Below are 20138 nucleotides of genomic sequence, written 5' to 3'. Positions count from 1 at the left end.
ATTTATTCTAAGATACCAGAAATTCAACACATCTTATTCTATGCACTGAACGCTCACTTAATAAACTACTCGACCAATACCTGGTCTTGTATAGAAGAACCGCATCTAGCACGTCTCACGTGTATCCAAGAATCTCCGGGAATTTCCAATAAGAATGCCTCGGGACGGGACAATTCGGGTAACCCGCCCCCCTCCCCTATCCGCCCCCTTACCCCCCCTTTACCCCTCCTGATCGCATTACCCATGTCGCATGCTTATGATATATTGCCTATGTAGGTAAGTAAGAAAATAGGATATATCGTATATACGTATGTAGGTTGATAGAGAAGTATCCCAACAACACGGTACATAGGTAGGTAGTCTATCCCTATGACTCCCTAACGAGCCAAGAGCCGTCAAACTCGCCCGTGACGCCGTCCGCGGTGCCTTGGCGCGGGGTCCAGGCGGGGCGCGCGAGGCTCTGGCGCGCTACCTCGCAGTCTATGTTTATGTCGGTGATAAGCGCCTCGAGGGAGGCGTAGTCGCGCTCCTCGCGCACGAAGCCGAGGATCAGCAGGCGCATGGGCGCGTCGTAGAAGTCGGCGCCGAATTCGCGCAGCACGTGCACTTCGGCGGAGCGCACGGAGTTCTTGTAGAAGGGGTTGTAGCCGATGGACATTACCATGGGATAGATCTGCCAGCGCTTTTGTTGCGATGCCTCTTTGGTCGCGAGAGATGAGGAGGCGGATGATGAGAATGAGGGGAAGGTCTCGGAGGATGTGCTGACGGATGTTATGGTCGTGTGAGGAGGCGCGTTGGTGGCGGCGCGGGGGTTAGAGCGATGGCGGGGTTCTTGGGGTTGGCTGTCGGTGGTGTCTTGTCGGTCGGGATGAGATGACGGTAGAGCCAGTGCGGCGTAGCCGAAGTACACTCCTGACTTTGCGCTGGCGATCCAGGGCGTGGCGACCGAGTCGACGGGGAGGTTGGCTGTTGGGATGCCGAGCTCTTTGGACCCGCGACCGAAGCCGGATATGACGGTGCCTTCCATGCGCAACGGGTACGGAGGCTCCGGGCCCGAATCTGCGTATAGGACCCGCGGACGATCCTCGGCTGCCATGACGTCGGTCTCTTAGGTGGGTTTAAGGGATCTTTGGTTGTATTATGAATAATCGGATGATGTTGCGCTGGCTGGCTAGCGTCTGTAGGAAGTAGTTGTCTTGGATGCGAGACAAGGATATTCAAGATTGACGGCGGGGTTTGTCTTTGTATAACTATTAAAAAAATAAAAACCCCTCCCGATGTGTCCGTACCTATCTATCTATCGTATAGTAGCGTTGTTCTTATATTCTAATTCTAGTTGACAATCATAACTCGGATCTATATAATAATATGCAGAAGGGATATTGAGTATGAAGCTTCCTCGGAGCGTGATGGCTCCTTATGGATGTCGGTAGAATTAAACGCATAGCGGGGGATTGACATGTAGTACATAGTATGTACATAAACAGGGCTGACAGGTACGGATTAGATAAGCTTTGCATTGCATTAACTATCGATAACCATATTTCCCACTACATGTACGCTGCTACGACAACGGGAACTTAGTGTTGAATTTATTACCTCTTTGAATACGAGTCTTGGCATTGATTGGTCGGCTATAAAATAAAGTTTAATCGGTGTTAAAAAAGAGGTATAAAATCATTTTACGTGGTCGGATTGACGAGTGTTAGATGGGAACTTTAATCATTTAACGGACACCCATTAAGCGCTATGACAGTTGTCACAGAGCCAGCCTTAGTAACTCAGCTCCTCGTATTCGCTGAGCTACTATATAAGACGATAAGACGATTTCTAAACTATACCTCAGGTAGCAGAGCTCATCTCAACTTCTCGAGGACGGTAGTGGTAAGCCCTACAAGCCTATGCTTATCCCTGCTCACACACATTTAAAGGTAATCTTTATGATATCCTTTATTGCAATAGTTAATTTAAGTGTATAAAGAAATGGTCTCTTACTGAGCGTAGACAGAATTCAGTATGAATAATTACTTAAGTAAGCTAGCTAGGTAGGTACCTATATTACAAAAGATTGTTACTCGGTAGATATGACGTTGTAATCCTACACAACGGCAACATTCATGAAAGGCCGAGTCAAAATAAATAATTATATAGAATCCCCACGGCGCTTATGGATATTTTGATGTAAATCAAAGTCTAATATCATGACAAAAAAAAAAGGAATAAAAAAGCTTGAAATTAAACTTAAAGCTTTACCATGATGGGAAATGTTGTGTGAAGCTTGTTACACCATTATTGCTATGACTATACTAATCTTACTATGAACTGGCGCAGAGTCAAAAGTCTATGTTAGGTAGATTATGACACACGGGCATAATGCCACCATCCGGATTTGACCTACAAACCGCCAGCGTTTTAACATAATGTATTACGTTTCTACTAAGAGGAAAGAAGATTCGAATTTCGTTTCTAACTTTTGCTCGCCCCGACCAAGCGTTGCCACATTCCGCAAGAGGGTTATAAAACAAGCGCTCTCTTAGATCAACCGCTTCTACTTTCATCTTCTTTCCACATTATCCTACCTCATAGCTTTTGCAAGTCTCTGGCTTCTACTCCTTAGCTGCAAATGCTTCAATATTTTCACCAATATCCTTTGATAAAGCATCATTGATCATCATCAACTTCTTCCCCAGCCTCTTAATAAGCCCCTTCATTTCAAACTCACGCTATATACTATAACGACAATGCCTACAACAAGCGTACGTGATCCGGACGGGTTCATTCCAGTGTCGAATACCCGTCGGCCACGTAACCAAACCACACTCAGCCAACAAAATAGCGACAATTGGCAAGATGGTGATATTGCATTCCTCAAGTCACATTACGAGTTTTCTAAGGAGGTAAATCACGGCTTAATCAACACCAATTATTTACCTCAAAAAGCGACAAACCATCCAGTAATAAGTAAGCACCCTCCCTAATCCTCTAAACTCGCTGACCCAAGTCCTATTACTAATTTTTCTAGTCCTGGAGCATTCCGAGGATTCAAAGTACTACCTGGTTACTACTATCTCGGCATATCACTCTGGACCTGAAAACAACTACCTTCCGCCATGGAGACAGCAGCGCCACCGCAACAAAGACCGCTATGATTTCCGTGCATTTAAGGGCTCAGTCACGCCTGATCATCGACGGGAATTTCTTCGACTCGAGGGGGGATGTCTTCTACCAAAGCCGAAAACATCATGGGTTTATACTCGCGGTGCATTTGTGGTTCCATCGTCGACACTTAAGGAGTTCGACAAGTTCGACAAGTCCCAAGGAGCACCGCGAATGACCAAAAAGAGCCTCAACGACCTTCTTGAGCATATAAAGGAGAACTGTAATACCGAGGCCCTCTGGACTGATCCAAGGATTGCTAAACTCCGTCGATCTGAGACGAGCAACCTCTCGATAAATTCTAAGCCGGGAGTTCGAACAACATCCACACCATCAACGATCAACCCAACCCGTATATCATCGAACCCGAGTCCAAAAACTGGTCCCAAATTAAGTCCCGGAGTGCCACTGTGGAGCGTCATTGCAAGCAAATCTGTACCTGTAATCTGAGACCACCCTCATCATATCTTTCTTAGCTAACTTCCAGCGATATCAGACAACCTTCCATATTTCCTGGCAGACACAAGCTAATTATACACACAACAAGATTCACGACAATTTCAATACTACCCAGGAGAATAAGCCACGATATAAAAAGATATTAAGTTTAAAAACGTGGCGCGAGGTGGAACCAAACAACATGGAAACAACTTCGTTGATCCGCGAGGAACTCTGATTTACCTACTACGCCACTGCCTATGCACCGCCAAACTGGGTAGTTTAGAGTAAACTCCCGAGTCCGCTGTTACGTCTTTCTAGCACGAATTGACTTTACAGCTTCGGGGCCCTCGGAATGCGATACTAGAGACCACTGCGCCACACAACCAACCCGCGGGATTTTTGGATCTTAGCACGGAGAGGATCTTGACCGAGATCTACTAGTTCTTAGCCCAGGCTCCCTCCTTACCCCTTGGAACCTAGCAGAAACAGCAACTCCGATGATGATGATGATGATGATGATGATGACGTTTACGTCTATTGGTCTGCTCTATGCTACCTAAGTAGATACAGCGGCGCATCTTTGGCGCTTTAGACGTCTAGAGTACTCCCCAGGGGGGAACAGAGCTAGAGTTTCGCCTGACATGAGAGATCCTCCACTTCCTGCCTATAGCATCTCCAGCCCCTACCTGCCTACAGCATTACTCTACCTGGTTAGCGCTGGCGCCAGAGAGCCGACTTTGATCAAGGGGAAAACCGTCGAGCACGCTTTCTTATAACGGAAATAGAATCACCCTTAACGCCTAGCGTGCTCAAGGAGTTTCGCCACCAGAACCACCATATTTATCCAAACGGATGATAAACATTTACCGGACTATCGAAGACGGCTTACCTAGCGACGGAAAAGAATTGATTACCCATCGACGTTGGGAGATTCACCATAAATATGTACACTGGCACAGTTTGTCGGCAACAATGGCTGGCTGTCTTAGTCGGCCTACATCACATGAAGAATCGAACCCAAATCCACTTATAATCCGACAACATCTCAGCATCAGCATCGCATTCCGAGGGTACGAGAAGAACATAAACTCTAATTCAACTACTACGCCACTGCCTATGCACCGCTAAACTGGGTAGTTCGGAATAAACTCCCGAGTCTGCTGTTACGTCCCTTTAGCACGCATTGGCTTTACAGCTTCGGGGCCCTCGGAATGCGATATTAGAGACCACTGTGCCGCGCGACCGACCAACCGACCAATCAATCAACCACCAACGCCCGTACCCGTGGGATTTTTGGATTTTAGTACGGAGAGGATCTTGACCGAGATCTACCCTGGAACCTAGCAGGAACAGCAACTCCGACACGGCGACACCACAGCTATATACACAACATAGCTTGGCGTTAGAAATACTTACGATGGGGAGGAAATAAGATATGCGGAAAGAAAGAATTGGGCTGCTTGGATAAGCTAATGTTCATGTTGGATAATGAAATGTTTTTCTTGTATTGGAGAATATTTTACGGGTTTTGTCCTGAAGGCAGGTTTCCCCGTATTCGGCATAAGTTGCCGGCGAATGCGTATTCGAATAGGGACGGCGTCTGGCTGAGATTATCATGGAGTTGGGAAATGTACTGGCGAATACTAGAGTGCAGTCTAAATTATAGTATTAGAAGTTCTAGGTATAGCCTAGCCTATCCGGATCATTTAATACTAGATCATGATTCATGTATAACAGGTAGTTGACTAATATGAAAACTGTTGTGACTTCTATCTTCATAATTCAGGGTTCTCTGCTCCCGCTTAGTAGTAGTGTTATACAACCGAGGAGGTCAAGTTGTTGATGGTTACTTTGTTATTCTTCCCACGTAGCATCGCTTAATGCTTCATTGGTGCGATCGTACACATTTCCCTCTTGGGTTGATGAGGTAAGATTTAAGGAGATGTTGGTAAGTTGTTGGTAAGTGCTCCTCCACGGGTTGGTTCAGCAACTTCAGCCAATGAGATTCAACAAAGCTTTGACCGTGGTTTATTTACACCTTCGGAACCAGAAATCATGACACAGACAGAGTAGAGAGAAATCGGTAGAGATTTTTGAGTAAAATGGATATCGAAACTATCTAGGTACCTAGGAAGTTATAAAATACATAACATTATGTATTAGTGGTCCAGGTCGGATTGGGTGGTTAATGGGCCCGTATCCTTTAATCGAATCCTACCTTCAACTAGGGTCATGGTATGAATTGAGATAAACTTATAAGTCATGATATGACTTATACTCATCGATTCGATTATACTTGTGGACATTTATACCTTCCAATTACCCGGTTACCCTTTATTATGCAAGTTATCTTAATTCATCGCATGTCAGATGTCTAAGCGATGTGGGGATCACAAGTTGTCAATATGCGGGTAGGAACGCGGATCCAAACAATCGTTGCTGACGTTGTAACGCATTTACATCATTTTGGTATTCGAACCAATGACACTCGTCGTTGGTGTGGCGGAGTGAAGTGAAAGTCCACGCTCCGGCTCCCGTTGTGATTCCCGAGCCCGAGCCCGTATTGACATGATTATGGAACCCGTTTAGGCTCCGGTTGGAGGGTATATAAAGGCCATGCTGCTTACGCACTTCTCTACAGTTATGACTTATGTTCTCAGAGCTCATTGCCAACTACTCAGCTCGTTCTGAACACGACACCGGACGACATGCGCTTCGCCCGCCTCATCGCGTCGGCGGCTTTGGCTGCCGCCGCGAACATCGTCGACTTGTCTGAAGCAGATTGGACGCTTACGAACGACGAAAAGGATATCTCGGTCCCTGGCAAGGTCCCTTCGCAGACTCACCTGGACTTGTTTGCCGCGAAAATCATAGATGACCCATACCATGGGCTGAACGACTTCGACCTACGATGGGTTGCCATGGCTGACTGGAACTACACTGCTCAAGTCTCTGGACTATCGAAAGAGGAAGGCCTAAATACTTTCTTGTTGTTTAACGGTCTCGATACATTTGCCAATATTAGCCTCTGCTCTAAATCTGTTGCCAACACAAACAACCAGTTCCGTCAATACTTCTTCGACGTCACCGATATTTTGTCCAGCTGCAGTTCTGATTCTCCTGAGCTTCTCGTTGAATTTGGTAGTGCTCCTAGAATCGCCAATGAGATTGCAGCTCTACCTGGAGCTCCTACTTGGCCCGAGGGTCCTCCTATTGGTCTTGAGATTGAGTTTGAATTCGGGAACCGCCAGTTTATCCGAAAAGAGCAGTCGGACTTCGGTTGGGACTGGGGCCCAGCGTTCGCCCCGGCAGGTATCTGGCAGAAGGCGTGGATTGTGCAACTTCAAAAGGAGGAGATTCACGTTCGCAACTCGATATTCGATCTCTATCGCGAGGGTCAGTTGAACCTTCTTCCCCCTGATCAGAATGCCAATTGGGTCTTGAACGCCAGCATTGATGTAATCGGCACCGTGCCGCAAGGGGCGACTATGAACTACAAGATCTTTGACCTTGCTACTCAAAAGGAGGTTAGCAGCGGTGACCTGACAGACGTGGAGAACCATGGAGATGTGATTACTGGTAATGCCGTTCTAGATGCCAAGGACTACAAGTTATGGTGGCCAAGCGGACTGGGAACGCAGAACCTTTACAATATTACTGTTGATGTAGTATCCGAGTCGGGTAAGAATCTTGCCTCAGTAGTGAAGCGTTCTGGATTCAGAACGATCGTTATGAACATGGGCGAAGTCACGGACGAGGAGATAGCCCAAGGAGTAGCTCCAGGTACCCACTGGCATTTCGAGGTCAACGGCCAAACATTCTACGCTAAGGGTAGCAACTTCATCCCTCCAGATACATTCTGGCCGCGGGTAACTCCAGAGAAGATCCGGACAATGTTCAACTCGGTGATCGCTGCAAACATGAACATGCTTCGCGTCTGGGGAGGCGGCTCATATCTACCCGATTTCATATATGACATCGCAGACGAGATGGGCATCTTCCTCTGGTCTGAGTTCCAGTTCGGTGATGCTCTTTACCCTACCGATCCGGATTTCCTCGAGAATTCTCGTCAGGAGGTCGTGTACAATGTCCGCCGTGTTAATCACCACCCTTCGTTAGCTCTCTGGGCCGGTAATAACGAAATTTTGCTCTGGATGATTTCAATACTTCCAATTATTGCACCAGATGAACTCGACCACTATAGGCACGATTTCGAGATACTATTCCTAGACACATTCGTCCCTGCTGTCTTCGGAAACACCCGGAGTATTAGCTATATGTCGAGTAGCGCGAACACTGGATACTTGTCTCTCAACCACAGCGACCCGAAGCCGATTGTCGAGCGATACCTGAACGCCACGCCCGGACACATCTACGGTGATACCGATTATTATAACTACGATATCTGGCAGGGATTTAACGTATCAGCTTATCCGGTTGGTCGATTCGCAACTGAGTTCGGGTTTACCAGTATGCCTAGTATCAACTCGTGGAAGAATGCTGTGGATGAAGAAGACCTATGGTACAACAGCTCAACCATCGTGCTCCGGAACCACCACCAGCCTCCCCGTGGGCTTAACACCAGTGACTTCGAGATGGCGACCGAAGGTATGATTCAAATGACCAATGGTGTAGAGACATATTATCCCGCGCCGATGAAGACGGATCCCATTGCCAATTTCTCTGCCTGGTGTCACTCGACACAGATCTACCAAGCCGACTTCTACAAAAGCCAGATCGAATTCTACCGTATCGGTTCCGGAAGGCCCGAGCGCCAGCTTGGAAGTTTGTACTGGCAGCTCCAGGATGTCTGGCAGGCACCGACATGGTCAAGCATTGAGTACGAGGGCCGATGGAAGATCCTACACAATACTGCCAAGGACATCTATCAATCTGTCATCGTGGCGAATCTCTGGAACGTAACTACCGGCATCCTTGAAGTTTACGCAGTGAGCGACCTCTGGGAAGAGACGAAGGGCAAGGCAAGTCTTAGCTGGGTTGGTTGGGATGGCAGCGTTCTCGATGTTGATACGGCTGATATCCAGGCGGGAGACGTGGACTTCACTATCGGACCGCTCAACACCACGTTGCTCGCACGAGTGGACATAAACAAGTTGAAATCAGACTCGTCGTTCGATGCTAGCAAGGCCGTCTTGGTGGCCAACTTAACGGCTACCGGGACCCCGCCGAACGGCGAGGCAACGAAGACTTTCACGCACACCAACTACTATACACCCACACCGTTGGCTTCAGCTGCCCTAGTTGACCCCGGTCTAAGCGTCGAGCACGACAGCAGCGCCAACGAATTCGTTGTCCGAGCCGACAAGGGAACTAGCATCTGGACTTGGGTCAGCGTGGGAGACAAGGATGCCGACGACGTCATCGTCGGTTTCAACCACAACGGATTCCTGCTGAGGAAGGGCGAGGAGAAGCGCATCGGATACACCGTCATTAGCGATAACGGGCAGAAGGCCGGGTGGGAGAGCAGAGTTAGTGTTGGTAGTGTTTGGGACAATACCTTGCCGTGAGGGGTAGAGGGAAATAGGGGGAGGAAGTAGAGTGATAATAAGTATATAGATAATATTCTAATTGTTCTAATAATAATATGGTATTAACTATATCTTTATATATAAATATAGTCTGTATTGTTGTCTCATAAGAGCGTCGTTTCGCTATATACCTATAGTATGCTTTATCAAATTCTTCTACATCTTGTTAAGGTCTTACGAGTGAACTGAATGTGAGATGATGCGCTTCTTTTGCTGAACGATATCCGCCATCTTCGCCCCGAAATCTTAAGTTCCGAGACACAAGTCTTTCCATGCCAGCCTTAAATTCCTAGAGAGACGTAAGAAAGGGTTATGGTGCCAGTTAGCAGCTGTTTGAAATATTGACGGCCCGGCAAGAAAAGAAACGCAGTCGATACCTTTTACGGGTCTTCCAAATCCGAGTTCACCGACAACTCTATCACCAGACTTATAAATTCGTACTTACTCCAAAAGCCGGTGTCTCTCTCAGCTTTCAAGGCTATAGCTATGCGCCATGTTGTTCAGAATCAAATTGAGCCCGAGCGCGTGGCTGCCGTCATGCTGTCATGGCATTCTCTTGAATTAGTATCGTGTAGGAAAATGCAAACATTATGGGCAGGGTACGGGTACATCTACGAAGTCAAAGCTCGAGCTACTAGTGCTGAAGCTGCAGCCGAACTTCGAAGAAAATGCGGTCCTACTATTCCTAATATCAATAGGAATATTAAGGAGAGTGAAGAAATATTTCCTCTAATCCTCAAATACATCGCGCCCCCACAGAAAAGTCTGGATTTCGAAGACGAAGGCCATTTGCGAAAACTAATGAGTTATGGGGTTGAGCAATACTTTTATAGCTCTGTCGCCCCATTATTAGGGGAGGACACCGCCGTAGCTCACTGTGTTGCTACGACACTAGAGTCTCATGGGAAGCCTGGCGCTGAGATGCTCCAAGGTCTAACAGCAACAAGTACGCAATCCACATTTACCTATCTGAAGCTTTCTATAGATACACTGCCCGTCAAATAAGCCTCTAGATGCGCCTTGTAATTTCTAATATAAATGAGAACTAACTCATTCTTCTTCTTCTTATAGTCATGTCTGACCTGAGACCTAAATTTCCTGTTGCCGGAGAGAAGAGGTCAGAACTCAATGAGAAGCAGGTCTGCGCTGCACTGGATTGGCTCTCTAGTTTCCATCGGGCCAGTCGGAAATTAGTACCCGGAAATCTGCGAGAATACTTGCGCCCCCCTCTCGAAGAAGCCGAGAGACGACGGCATGGAGATGACTCTGGGAAGAAGTTGTGGCTTAATGGAGGGTATACATATCTCGCCACTCGCCGTACAGAATATGCTGCCCTTGCCGAAGACGAGGACTCGGAGTGGTCTACGCTCTGCACGCCAGTCGCTCCGGGCGGACAGTCTATCTCCGAGATGGTGGCCAACTTTTTAACTCCGCGTGGCCGAGGGTATGAAACCATCATCCATGGGGACGTCAAATCCGAGAATTTATTTACAACTGAGCCCGGTCATAAGGTTGCATTTTTCGACTTTCAATATGTCGGTCTCGGCTTAGGTGCCTGCGATCTGGCCAAATTATTTACGTGTTCAGTTCCGCTAGAATTACTTATAGACGAGGAGAATAATATCCCCAACGAGCTCTCGATGGGTAAGGGCGAGGAAACGCTCCTTGCATATTACCATGCGAAATTAACCAATGGCTTCAAAGATGCTGAAGGACGAAAGCAGGAATACGACTGGAGCCTATTCGTTCGGCATTGGGAGACTGCACTAGTTGACTGGTTGAGATTTCAGGCCTCGTGGGGTTTCTGGGGCAATACAGAATGGCTCGAGGCCAGAGTTCGATCTATTCTCAGGGATCAACAGTGGAGAAAGTGGCTTCGAGAGAACCTAGACTTGGGATCTGAATAGACTTTTACGTTGTAAATGTTACCTGGAAGAGATGCATTACCTATACTATGAGATGAGATAATCATGGAGGCTGAATTAGACTATTTCCGAATAATAAAGTAAATGAATATGACAACGTGTTGCCTGTTATTTTCGTAAACTAATATTAGGATTCAAGTTGGAGGCTCCCGGACGCGACGCTACGTTGGGAGCAGCTATTTCATATTTAGCCGAGTAGATGTATGCGTGAACGGCTTGACCTAGAACGGCGCGGCGTTTTGACTTTATATGTTTCAATATTAATGGCCTTACACGCGTCACGGTTGCCACCGGGGTCCCTATTCCCCAACATCTCCGCAGGGGCAATGCTACCTACTGATTAACCGAACGATCCGCTTTCCGGATTCGGAATGAGGCAGGCCACGATGAATTTACCAACTGGTAGATTAGCCTAAGGGATGAACGCACAGAGGAGACATCCGGGAAAATGGCAGTGGTCACATGAGACGTGTACAAGACTGACCTAGGTAGGATGAACGGAATCAAAATGTTTATTTACCTTGAGGATCGCCCACCGGATGTTAAGTGATTCTTTAAGTAAAACTACTAACTAGGACATCTAAGACTCTCCAAGTTAATACCGGCTCTTGTAAAGAAACAGCAATATGAAGGTCTTGTCGACACTCGCAACTTTAGTTGCGCTTGGCAGCTGCCAATCCCTCACTCAGGTCAGCGACTTCAGCGGTACTCCCACGAGGCTGGGCATGTACTCGTATGTGCCCAGTAACCTCAAGACCCCGGCGCCTATCGTCGTAGCTGTACACCACTGCCAAGGTTCAGCTCAGGGATACTTCTCTGAGTCCCAATACGCGCCATTGGCTAACCAGTACGGTTTTATCTTGATCTACCCTAACTCTAAGTCTGGGGGTGGTTGCTTCGATGTCGCTTCCGATGCTAGTATGACTCCCTTTCTTCTCTTGCTATACTACCAATAGGTATATCGCTATCATGAAAAAGTTCCTAACAGAGTCTTTGTAGCCTTAAAGCACGATGGCGGTGGTGACAGTCAGACTATTGCCAACATGGTCAAGTACGCCGTAGAGAAATATGGTGGAGACGCAAACAGGACATATGTCACTGGAACTAGCTCCGGTGCCATGATGACCAACGTTCTTCTCGGAGCCTATCCCGACGTTTTCAAGGCAGGATCCATCTACTCCGGCGTTCCAGACGGATGCTTCGCTGTCCCCGGATCTACTGCCACTCAGGACCCCCCGGGATGGAACAACCAGTGCGCCAACGGACAGACCACCAAGACTGCTGCTCAATGGGGTGACCTCGTGCGATCTTACTACCCGGGATACACCGGCCCTCGTCCCCGAGTTCTAGTGTAAGAAGAGTCCTAACCAAGTCAGAATATCTTTTTGGACTGCTTGAACTAACTAATATATTGTAGTTGGCACGGCACCGCTGACAGCACCCTGCGATACCCCAACTGTACGTTTTAACCCCACGAAATGTTCAGCGAAAGATGCTAATTTCATAAACAGACCAGGAGACACTTAAGCAGTGGTCCAACGTCTTGGGTCTTACCACTTCCAAGGACACCGCCAACACTCCCCAGAGCGGGTACACTCAGACCATCTATGGTGAGGGCACCGCCACGACAGCGCAGCTCGTTGGATACAGCGCAGCGGGCGTTGGCCACACCGTGCCTATTCACCAGAAGGATGATCTCGCATTCTTCGGCATTGCGTAAAGGCAGAAAAGGGTCCCCGATTGGCCAAGGCAAGAATTTATTTGGCTTTGCCAACTTGTAAATAGCGAAAGCTCGGTTATCCGGCCGATTAAAATTTGTTCTTTTCGCCGTACTATATTAAGGCTACTCAGACGTATATATATAAGTTTATTTTGCCTCGTAACTCTTTACCCAAAGCTTAACTACCTACATAGTGTTCGAAATATCATAGCCTTCTAGGCATTGAACTCGCAAAGCTTAGATGATGTGGCCGGGTACTAAAATCAGAAACTAAGGTAATTGACTAATTCCAATATGATAGAACGACGACATGTGTATAAGGCAAACGCCACGTGGTTGGAACGACAACTCCCTACTATAAGACCCTGAGATCCGTTGCGCCCGGGTAGCTGGAACCCTTACTAAAGACTTTAATCCGTCGGAGACATTTTTTACGCTCGAACTTTTGGAAATTATTATGCGAAATTGATAAGGAAATGATAAGGAAATGATAAGGAAATGATAAGGAAATGATAAGGAAATGATAAGGAAATGATAAGGAAATGATAAGGAAATGATAAGTAATTGATAAATAATTCATCAATAAATGATAAGAAATTGATAAGAGATTAGATGTCTCCGACGGATTTTCACGTGCGAGCCTGCGAGCACATGAAAACGCTTGCGCGAGCTTGCGAGTGCATGCGTTTTCTTAAAAACTAAGAACGCCCCGGAGGCTTAATATTAAGTACTTCTAATTAGGCTATTAAAGCTCAATTGGGGCCCTGGGAGCTTAATGCACAATATCTCTAAGTAGTCTATGATTCTATTTATACCCCGTCACTAGTATGGTAATGTTAATAACCACCGAAGAGAAAACGATTTGAACATAAATAGGACCTGGGACGAAAATTCCTCTAGCTGGACTGGAAGGTCACGAAAAAGATAATAGGTAATTATATTTTAAACCTTTCTGCTGTCCATCAAGTTCATGCTTCACCAAACTATTTGAGCCCGCCTATTCTCTAATAAAGCACTTTTAATCTCAACGGAGTTGGTAGAAAGGTGGATATTTAAGCAAATCGACTCGAACTGGCGGATATTTCTAAACCTAAAACATAAATCAAGAACGTATTTCTATAAGATGACTTTATAGTGACAGTTTCGAGTTACACAATCGACTACCGAACTGAGCTGGGCCTGAGTTGACAGGGGAGATGTCTTGGCAGAGCGACCTTAAAGAACTATACTAGGTACCTTAGCTATACCACATAGCCAATGACGGTTGAATACAAGCTGCCGACGTAGAATGCAATCGGGGTAGATCATTAATATCCTAAGCTTGGCTGTGGGATTTACCCTAGGTAGATCAAGTGCAATCCATGACACCATGTGGAAATAGGAGGCATCGGGGGTGTCTCGTATGCATTTCCCGAACAGGCGCCCTGTGTAAGTAGTATATGAGGTAACATTCGCGTCTATTCCACTTTAGTTTGTCAGGCAAATGTGCGCTTAGCAGATAAAGTAGAGGGGGATGGATTTGCTGGGTCTCGGGATATACCGTGTAACTATTCCTAGTTGTGAATGGGAGACCTTCATCATCGTCATCGTCATCGATATCTAGTGCTCAAGAGAGATCAACGCTTCTAGTACCTAGATTCTACCTACGATTCAGGACAATAATCAAAGAGGAACATGTCCTTCCCGTATAAGAACGTCCTTTTGATAGGCGCCACAGCCGGAATCGGCCTGGCGCTGGCAGAGCGCATGATTGAAAATGGCATCTTCGTCATTGGTGTCGGGCGCCGGAAGGAAAGGCTCGACGCATTCGTAGTTAAGCACGGGTCCAACAAGGCCGCAGCATCGCAATTCGATATCACCGAGTTCGACAAGATCGAGGGGTGGGCCAAAGAGTAAGTAAACCCACAGATCTAAGACTACCTACCTAACCTAAGGGCCGCGCTGATTCCGGCTGGGCTGACCAATGCGCATAGCATCACCGAGAAGTATCCCGATATCGATGCCGTGATCCTTAACTCGGGCATCCAGCGCACCCTGGACTTCTCTAAGCCCAAGGAGATCGACCTGCCCCGCACGATACAGGAGCTGGGCACAAACTATACTTCGTATCTGTATTTAATCACGTACCTGCTCCCGCACCTACAGGCGCTCGCGCCGAAACCCGCAGCTCTCGTCGCCGTGACCTCCGGGCTAGCACTCGTCCCGCTCCCGCGATGCGGCAACTACTGCGCGACCAAAGCAGCGCTGCACTCGCTACTATGGTCTATCCGCGCGCAGCTCTCCCACGACGAGGGCAGCCGGCACATCCGGGTCGTGGAGATTTTGCCCCCGGCCGTGAAGACCGAGCTGCACTCGCAGCAAGCGGAGCTTGTGAAGATCGGACAGGGCGACATCGGCATCCCCGTCGAGCAGTTCACGGACGAGGCGTGGGCGGGCCTGGTTAGCGGGGACGAGGAGATTCCCGTGGGCCATGTTAAGGAGCGCTTTGAGATTCTCGAGGGCCCGAAGAGAGCCCCGTTTCGGAAGATTGTAGAGACGTTTATGGGGAAGAAGTGACAATTAAGGGAGAGGTTGTAAGTAAGCCTTGGGTTTCTATAGCGATGAAGTACCTAGGATCTATATTAATAAAGGGGGTACTTGTCAAGGGGTACTTGTCAAATAATTTAAAAGCTGGAGGGCGATCGTCACGATAGCAACCACGAATTCTACAGCTAGCACGGGAAAACTGATGCACATTCTTTTGGTGATAGGAATTATGTATATTGTAGATAGAAATCCCCCCCGAAGCGAGATTTCTAAGGGCTCTATCAAGAACTCTAGTAGCCGAAGATCATGACGATACCCCTTAACTACCAGTCCATGACGAATAAAGCTATAAATCCAGCAGTGCCCACGATTAAGATGTATATAGCACCTTTAATCTTTTTGACGACTCTCTTGCCGAAACTCTTCTTTTTTGTCTTTTTGGTATCCATAATTGCTATAGTAAGAAAAAGTCTTCAGGTCAAGTCTTTGGTTCTCTCCTTGGATATTTATATTTTTCCTAGAGGGTACCTAAGCTACTACGTACCTACGTACGAAAGGGAAAAATGCCTTTGATCCCTAATCCTTGGTCGTGACTAAGAAAAGGTGCTACTCGGTGACAAAGATGATATATTCAGCACATTATTCGCTCATGACTCCTGATTGTTGTAATAGTTTTAGAAGCTAGTTTCCTTAGTTTGATGACAGCAAACATCTTTGTTTGCAAGTTCGATAATTCACCGCCAATGAGAAACATGAGCTGTTGAAAGAGGTGATGTAGGCTGATTAGGTACAAAGTAGTTATTACCAACGCCTTCTACATAATAGGCATAGCTGGGATAATGTTAATGAAGAAAAACTCCCAAGTCCTAGACTAATTCCTTCGACTCCAGATAGCGGAGATTCAATGCAAGATCGAATAAGATCCTCCGTTACGTACGTGGCGGGTCAAACAAGTGCACGAAATATTGAATCGAGCTAATCATAACTTGGCATCCCATGTGCTTTTGATTCTCAAGTGACACTATGACAAGAAAGGAGAGCTCTTCCACCTTACTGTGGAGACTATATCGAAGTCCCCTTGTCATCGTACTACTCATTGAATGAGTCTCATTCAATGAGACGGTCGGGACGTTATATGATTATGACTACATAGAGTAAGACAAGCCACGGGCATAGCATTTTTCTTTTACCAAGAAGCTGGCCGTAATAATTTAGTACATAGAGCCGCGGCTGTGTACCTAGTTGCAATAAAATTCGTGATATGTGCATGATTTCCTGACTTCCTTCCTACCTATCTCTTCAAACCAGTCTCCCCATCGCCCAGATATGAGATATCGCCCATGCGCCAGACTCCACATCCCGAAACAAAAGGGTATAACCGTCCTATACATCCATCTTAAGCCTTCCACTCGTCTCGGCCGAGCTTTACGATATCAGACGACTCCAGAACCCAATATTTGCTCGGCGCCTTGCCCTCGGCGGCCAGCACGGAAGCGCGAACAGCAGCACGTCCGATGACCTCGGCGTCCTGACCCCAGAAGTCTTGCGCGCCTTGGGTAATCTTTCCCAAGCCGCGAACGATGGTATTGAGCAGCGGCCCGCCCGTGTGCTCGACTTCGCGCTGGCCGAGAATCAGGCCCGGTCGTAGGATGATGGCTTGGTCGAAAGCAAGAGATTTAATCGCGTCCTCGACGCCGACCTTCATCTTAGAGTAGGGAGCAGCGCTGCCGAGAAAACCGCGCGTGCCGGCCGAGGAGACGAAGACGAAAGTTTTGACTCCGGCAGAGTGCGCGGCTTTGGCGAGCTCGACGTTAACTAGATAATTGGCAGCTATTGTTAGTCCTACCTTAGGTGCTTATGTCGAATGCGCATAAAGACGTGAGGGGTTCCAACGTACGATCATGGTCGATTTTCCACTGGTTCGCGATACCGCCAGCTTGAGCTCTGGTCGTTCCCAAGGCGGAGAAAACCACGGATGGCGGGGGCGCAATGGAGGAAAGATGGGATGCCCATTTAGTAGTATCGGCTTCGACGGCGGCGACTAATTTAGGCGACTCTGCTTTGGGGTGTCGTCGAGAGACGGTATAGACGGACTTGAAGGCATCGAGACCGAGGAGAGTGGTCAGTATGTGAGAGCCTACAAGGCCTGTACTGCCGATTACTGCAGCTGTCGACGTCATGGTGGCTCAAATAATTGAAGTAGTTTGTAATAGTTCGTAGGTAGTAAAATAATGTTGGAGGTGTTTAGGTGGTGCGAACAGACGTGCGCCAGTGGTTTTAATAAGGGACTTCATATCCGGTATATTGGGTGTATGTAGGTACCTAACCGTAGGTAGGTAGCCGCATCGGAGCATTTTGGAAGGTAACTCGGGGGAATAGTCCTAACCGCGATTCAATTACTCATCAAGCCAATGTACATACTAACGTATCAGCGTATCTGCGTATACTAACGTAAGTCGTACAAGAAAGCTTACAATGACGCCATTTGATAATAGTGCGGCAGCTCCGGAGTAAAAAGAAGCTGTATATATGCAGCTACTGACGGTATTATTTTAGGCGGGTTCGCTATTTTCAGCCGAGGCTTCAGCTCCAACTGTGATCCTCTAACATAAAGAATCGCATACGGAAAATATACAACATCTATCAGAAAACTACCTCATAAGTCGGGTAATATACCCCCTTTTTACCATCCAGTCTTACACTTTCCATTTTGTTATACGAAGTACAGCGCTGGTATCTCGTAAGCCCGCCTACTGCCTCATGGCGTAGGAGGCAATGGGCCGACTTGGCATGGTTCGGGGTCAACAGCTACCACATTGGAGCCAGGCGCTGATAGCCTGTGTCGAGCTGAGTGAAATACTGAAATATTTATGGAGTAGAAAAATGAGTGCAACTATAAGGTATTCACACATCTTCAAGATACAAGATGATCTTTAGACAGGGCATTGAAGGTCCAAGCTTAGGTACCTAATGTATCATGATACCTTGTTTCCAATTGGCCAGGATCCCCGACGATGCGAGGACTAACACCTCTGGCGCGAGAGCCTCAGCCCTCTGAGCTTGGTTTCAACTGCCTTATCTGGTTTAGTACCTAATAAGAAGGGGTTGTTAATAAACCCAACCCACCAGGGTAGAGGGTAAAGAGTGCGACATCTTAGCGGAAGCTCATACAAACGGTAGCCTTTCGTTTGAACGGTTTCGCATTTACCCTCTCTGCCTCTAAAGGCTCATTTCACTTCTATCTTATCCGTATCCCAGTATCCCAGTATCCGTGCCACACGGAGGTGGGCACGTTCCAACGAGGTAGGTAGAAGAAGCGGTAGAAGGTCGTCAGGAAAATGCAAACTCGGAATGAATTCTTCCCTCTGTAGAACTAACAGGAGGTAGTTACACATTCTCTTATTCTAATTATTCTAACTTCAATTCTCAGTAACTGCAGGGCAGTATATTCTAGCTAGCGACAAGGCCGGTCCTCAAGTTGCCGTAGTATTTTTGTAATAATCGTCCTTCTTTTCCTCTCATTTCCTTGATTCATTCATTTTCCGATTAAATCAGTTTGTTGGCGACAATGCATACCCCATCGTTACCCCCGATATACGAGGTACTCGAAGACGACTTTGAGAAGGGCGAGTCGGTCTATTTCTTGCCACGGAGACAGCAGCCGAGATTTAGAAGACGGCGACAGTGCGTGCGAGATGATGCCAGCCAAGGAGTTCTCTCCATAATTCTCATCGCGACTGGCATGTTTTTGCTGGGTGTAATTTCTGCATTGGCCATCGTCGACTTCAGATCCCGATATCCTGCAGATGGTAGCTACGAAACCGGGTTCCAAGAAGAGAAGCTATGTAAGTTATCTAAAAATATAGTGCGCCTAGGGCCATTGTCTAATGTCTCGTTAACTAGTACCATCCGGCTCTGTTGAGCTTGAGCAAGTCCAGTTCAAGCTACCCGTAGACTTTGCACCAGATGGAGATGAGTTCCTCGTCGCTCAGCCCGGCGATAAATCCTACATCGGTACAACCGCAGATGTCGATGCCGCCTGGAAGAACCTCCTTTGGGGAAGATACTTCTCGATTTCTGAGGCCGAGGCCAAGGAATTATGGGGAGATGAATACTCGGAGTATTGGGACCACCACAGGAGCGGCTACACGGCAGGGTGAGCTGTTCGCCCCATTTCCATATACTACAGACATTTCGAATTCTATATGCTAACTATACTATGAATAAAACAGGTTCGACATGTTCCATCAGCTGCATTGCCTGAACCAAATTAGACAGGCCTTACACCGCGACGTCTATCCGGAAACCCCCCTTCACGGACCCGTTTACACCGGTTTGTGGTTCTCTCATACCCCTCACGGGTTCCTCACCGCTAACTCTACAAGACCACTGCTTGGATCAACTGCGCCAGTCCATAATGTGCTGGGGCAGTACAGCTGTCGTCCCATTAAAGTATTTCAAGGGGTACGGCAGTGAATACGTGAAGACTGATGCAGTACATACGTGTCGAAAGTTCGAGCCGATCCGGGATTTCGTGTCTGAAAGATTCAACGGGAGCCTCTTCGTCCCGCGGCCTAGTGGATGGATTGATACTTCGGATAATGCCTTTTAAGCGAATTGATACCCAGATGGTTGCGAACCAACCTTGCTATTATTTGAATACCCATAGAAAAGTCGGTCATACGAGAGATATATCTCCAAGCAAATTTCATATCTCCTAACATAGATAGTCATATACCCCCCTTTTTTGAATTGCTAGATTGTCATTTCTAAATTCTTAGATTTCTAAGATTCTATCCTAGAGATAGGTTGGGTGAGCGC

At 47.2% G+C, this 20138-nt stretch overlaps 8 protein-coding genes across 8 annotated transcripts; 6 read left to right on the top strand and 2 right to left on the bottom strand.

Moving 5' to 3' along the window:
• Nucleotides 1–223: 223 nt before the first annotated feature.
• On the bottom strand, nt 224–1418 carry F5Y00DRAFT_234558 (riboflavin kinase). The gene has a single exon (XM_048007441.1). It carries the CDS (start codon nt 1094–1096, stop codon nt 368–370), a length of 729 nt encoding a protein of 242 aa, XP_047865634.1. The 5' UTR covers nt 1097–1418; the 3' UTR covers nt 224–367.
• Nucleotides 1419–2741: 1323 nt separating this feature from the next.
• Nucleotides 2742–3832, top strand: F5Y00DRAFT_261149 (uncharacterized protein; the record flags this gene model as incomplete). Its single annotated transcript, XM_048011158.1, has 3 exons — nt 2742–2961; nt 3023–3591; nt 3653–3832. 3 exons carry the CDS (start codon nt 2742–2744, stop codon nt 3830–3832), a joined length of 969 nt encoding a protein of 322 aa, XP_047865633.1.
• Nucleotides 3833–7091: 3259 nt separating this feature from the next.
• Nucleotides 7092–9156, top strand: F5Y00DRAFT_234555 (glycoside hydrolase superfamily). The gene has a single exon (XM_048007440.1). The coding sequence runs from the start codon at nt 7329–7331 to the stop codon at nt 9123–9125; it is 1797 nt and encodes a 598-aa protein (XP_047865632.1). The 5' UTR covers nt 7092–7328; the 3' UTR covers nt 9126–9156.
• A 476-nt stretch (nt 9157–9632) lies between these two features.
• Nucleotides 9633–11053, top strand: F5Y00DRAFT_261147 (Ecdysteroid kinase-domain-containing protein; the record flags this gene model as incomplete). The annotated part of the gene is made up of 2 exons (XM_048011157.1): nt 9633–10092; nt 10218–11053. The coding sequence occupies 2 exons, from the start codon at nt 9633–9635 to the stop codon at nt 11051–11053; spliced, it is 1296 nt and encodes a 431-aa protein (XP_047865631.1).
• A 301-nt stretch (nt 11054–11354) lies between these two features.
• Nucleotides 11355–13287, top strand: F5Y00DRAFT_234551 (carbohydrate esterase family 1 protein). Its single transcript, XM_048007439.1, has 4 exons — nt 11355–11989; nt 12071–12422; nt 12489–12529; nt 12583–13287. Exons 1-4 carry the CDS (start codon nt 11698–11700, stop codon nt 12789–12791), a joined length of 894 nt encoding a protein of 297 aa, XP_047865630.1. The 5' UTR covers nt 11355–11697; the 3' UTR covers nt 12792–13287.
• A 1178-nt stretch (nt 13288–14465) lies between these two features.
• On the top strand, nt 14466–15347 carry F5Y00DRAFT_261145 (NAD(P)-binding protein; the record flags this gene model as incomplete). Its single annotated transcript, XM_048011156.1, has 2 exons — nt 14466–14683; nt 14765–15347. The coding sequence occupies 2 exons, from the start codon at nt 14466–14468 to the stop codon at nt 15345–15347; spliced, it is 801 nt and encodes a 266-aa protein (XP_047865629.1).
• A 1177-nt stretch (nt 15348–16524) lies between these two features.
• On the bottom strand, nt 16525–17829 carry F5Y00DRAFT_48762 (NAD(P)-binding protein). Its single transcript, XM_048013722.1, has 3 exons — nt 17769–17829; nt 17215–17698; nt 16525–17132 (listed from the first exon to the last, which is right to left on the bottom strand). The coding sequence occupies exons 2-3, from the start codon at nt 17495–17497 to the stop codon at nt 16714–16716; spliced, it is 702 nt and encodes a 233-aa protein (XP_047865628.1). The 5' UTR covers nt 17498–17698; nt 17769–17829; the 3' UTR covers nt 16525–16713.
• A 786-nt stretch (nt 17830–18615) lies between these two features.
• F5Y00DRAFT_48787 (uncharacterized protein) lies at nt 18616–20107 on the top strand. The gene is made up of 4 exons (XM_048013724.1): nt 18616–19162; nt 19221–19473; nt 19550–19650; nt 19703–20107. Exons 1-4 carry the CDS (start codon nt 18886–18888, stop codon nt 19927–19929), a joined length of 858 nt encoding a protein of 285 aa, XP_047865627.1. The 5' UTR covers nt 18616–18885; the 3' UTR covers nt 19930–20107.
• Nucleotides 20108–20138: the final 31 nt, after the last annotated feature.

Source organism: Daldinia vernicosa, assembly GCF_022497035.1.
Source record: "Daldinia vernicosa strain CBS 139.73 unplaced genomic scaffold F5Y00scaffold_18, whole genome shotgun sequence".
NCBI classification, from domain to species: Eukaryota; Fungi; Ascomycota; class Sordariomycetes; order Xylariales; family Hypoxylaceae; genus Daldinia; species Daldinia vernicosa.
Note: the sequence above shows the minus strand (reverse complement) of the source record. Positions and strands in the feature narration are given on the sequence as shown.

Excerpts from the sequence above, each read along its gene's own strand:
- F5Y00DRAFT_234558 (XM_048007441.1), bottom strand. The coding sequence starts at position 1,096 with ATGGCAGCCGAGGATCGTCCGCGGGTCCTATACGCAGATTCGGGCCCG.
- F5Y00DRAFT_234555 (XM_048007440.1), top strand. The coding sequence starts at position 7,329 with ATGAACATGGGCGAAGTCACGGACGAGGAGATAGCCCAAGGAGTAGCT.
- F5Y00DRAFT_234551 (XM_048007439.1), top strand. The coding sequence starts at position 11,698 with ATGAAGGTCTTGTCGACACTCGCAACTTTAGTTGCGCTTGGCAGCTGC. Across the intron at positions 12,423-12,488 it reads CCTCGTCCCCGAGTTCTAGT|TTGGCACGGCACCGCTGACA; the intron begins GTAAGAAGAGTC and ends AATATATTGTAG. Across the intron at positions 12,530-12,582 it reads CACCCTGCGATACCCCAACT|ACCAGGAGACACTTAAGCAG; the intron begins GTACGTTTTAAC and ends TTTCATAAACAG.
- F5Y00DRAFT_48762 (XM_048013722.1), bottom strand. The coding sequence starts at position 17,497 with ATGACGTCGACAGCTGCAGTAATCGGCAGTACAGGCCTTGTAGGCTCT. Across the intron at positions 17,133-17,214 it reads GTGGAAAATCGACCATGATC|TTAACGTCGAGCTCGCCAAA; the intron begins GTACGTTGGAAC and ends CCAATTATCTAG.
- F5Y00DRAFT_48787 (XM_048013724.1), top strand. The coding sequence starts at position 18,886 with ATGCATACCCCATCGTTACCCCCGATATACGAGGTACTCGAAGACGAC. Across the intron at positions 19,474-19,549 it reads AGGAGCGGCTACACGGCAGG|GTTCGACATGTTCCATCAGC; the intron begins GTGAGCTGTTCG and ends TGAATAAAACAG. Across the intron at positions 19,651-19,702 it reads TCACGGACCCGTTTACACCG|ACCACTGCTTGGATCAACTG; the intron begins GTTTGTGGTTCT and ends TAACTCTACAAG.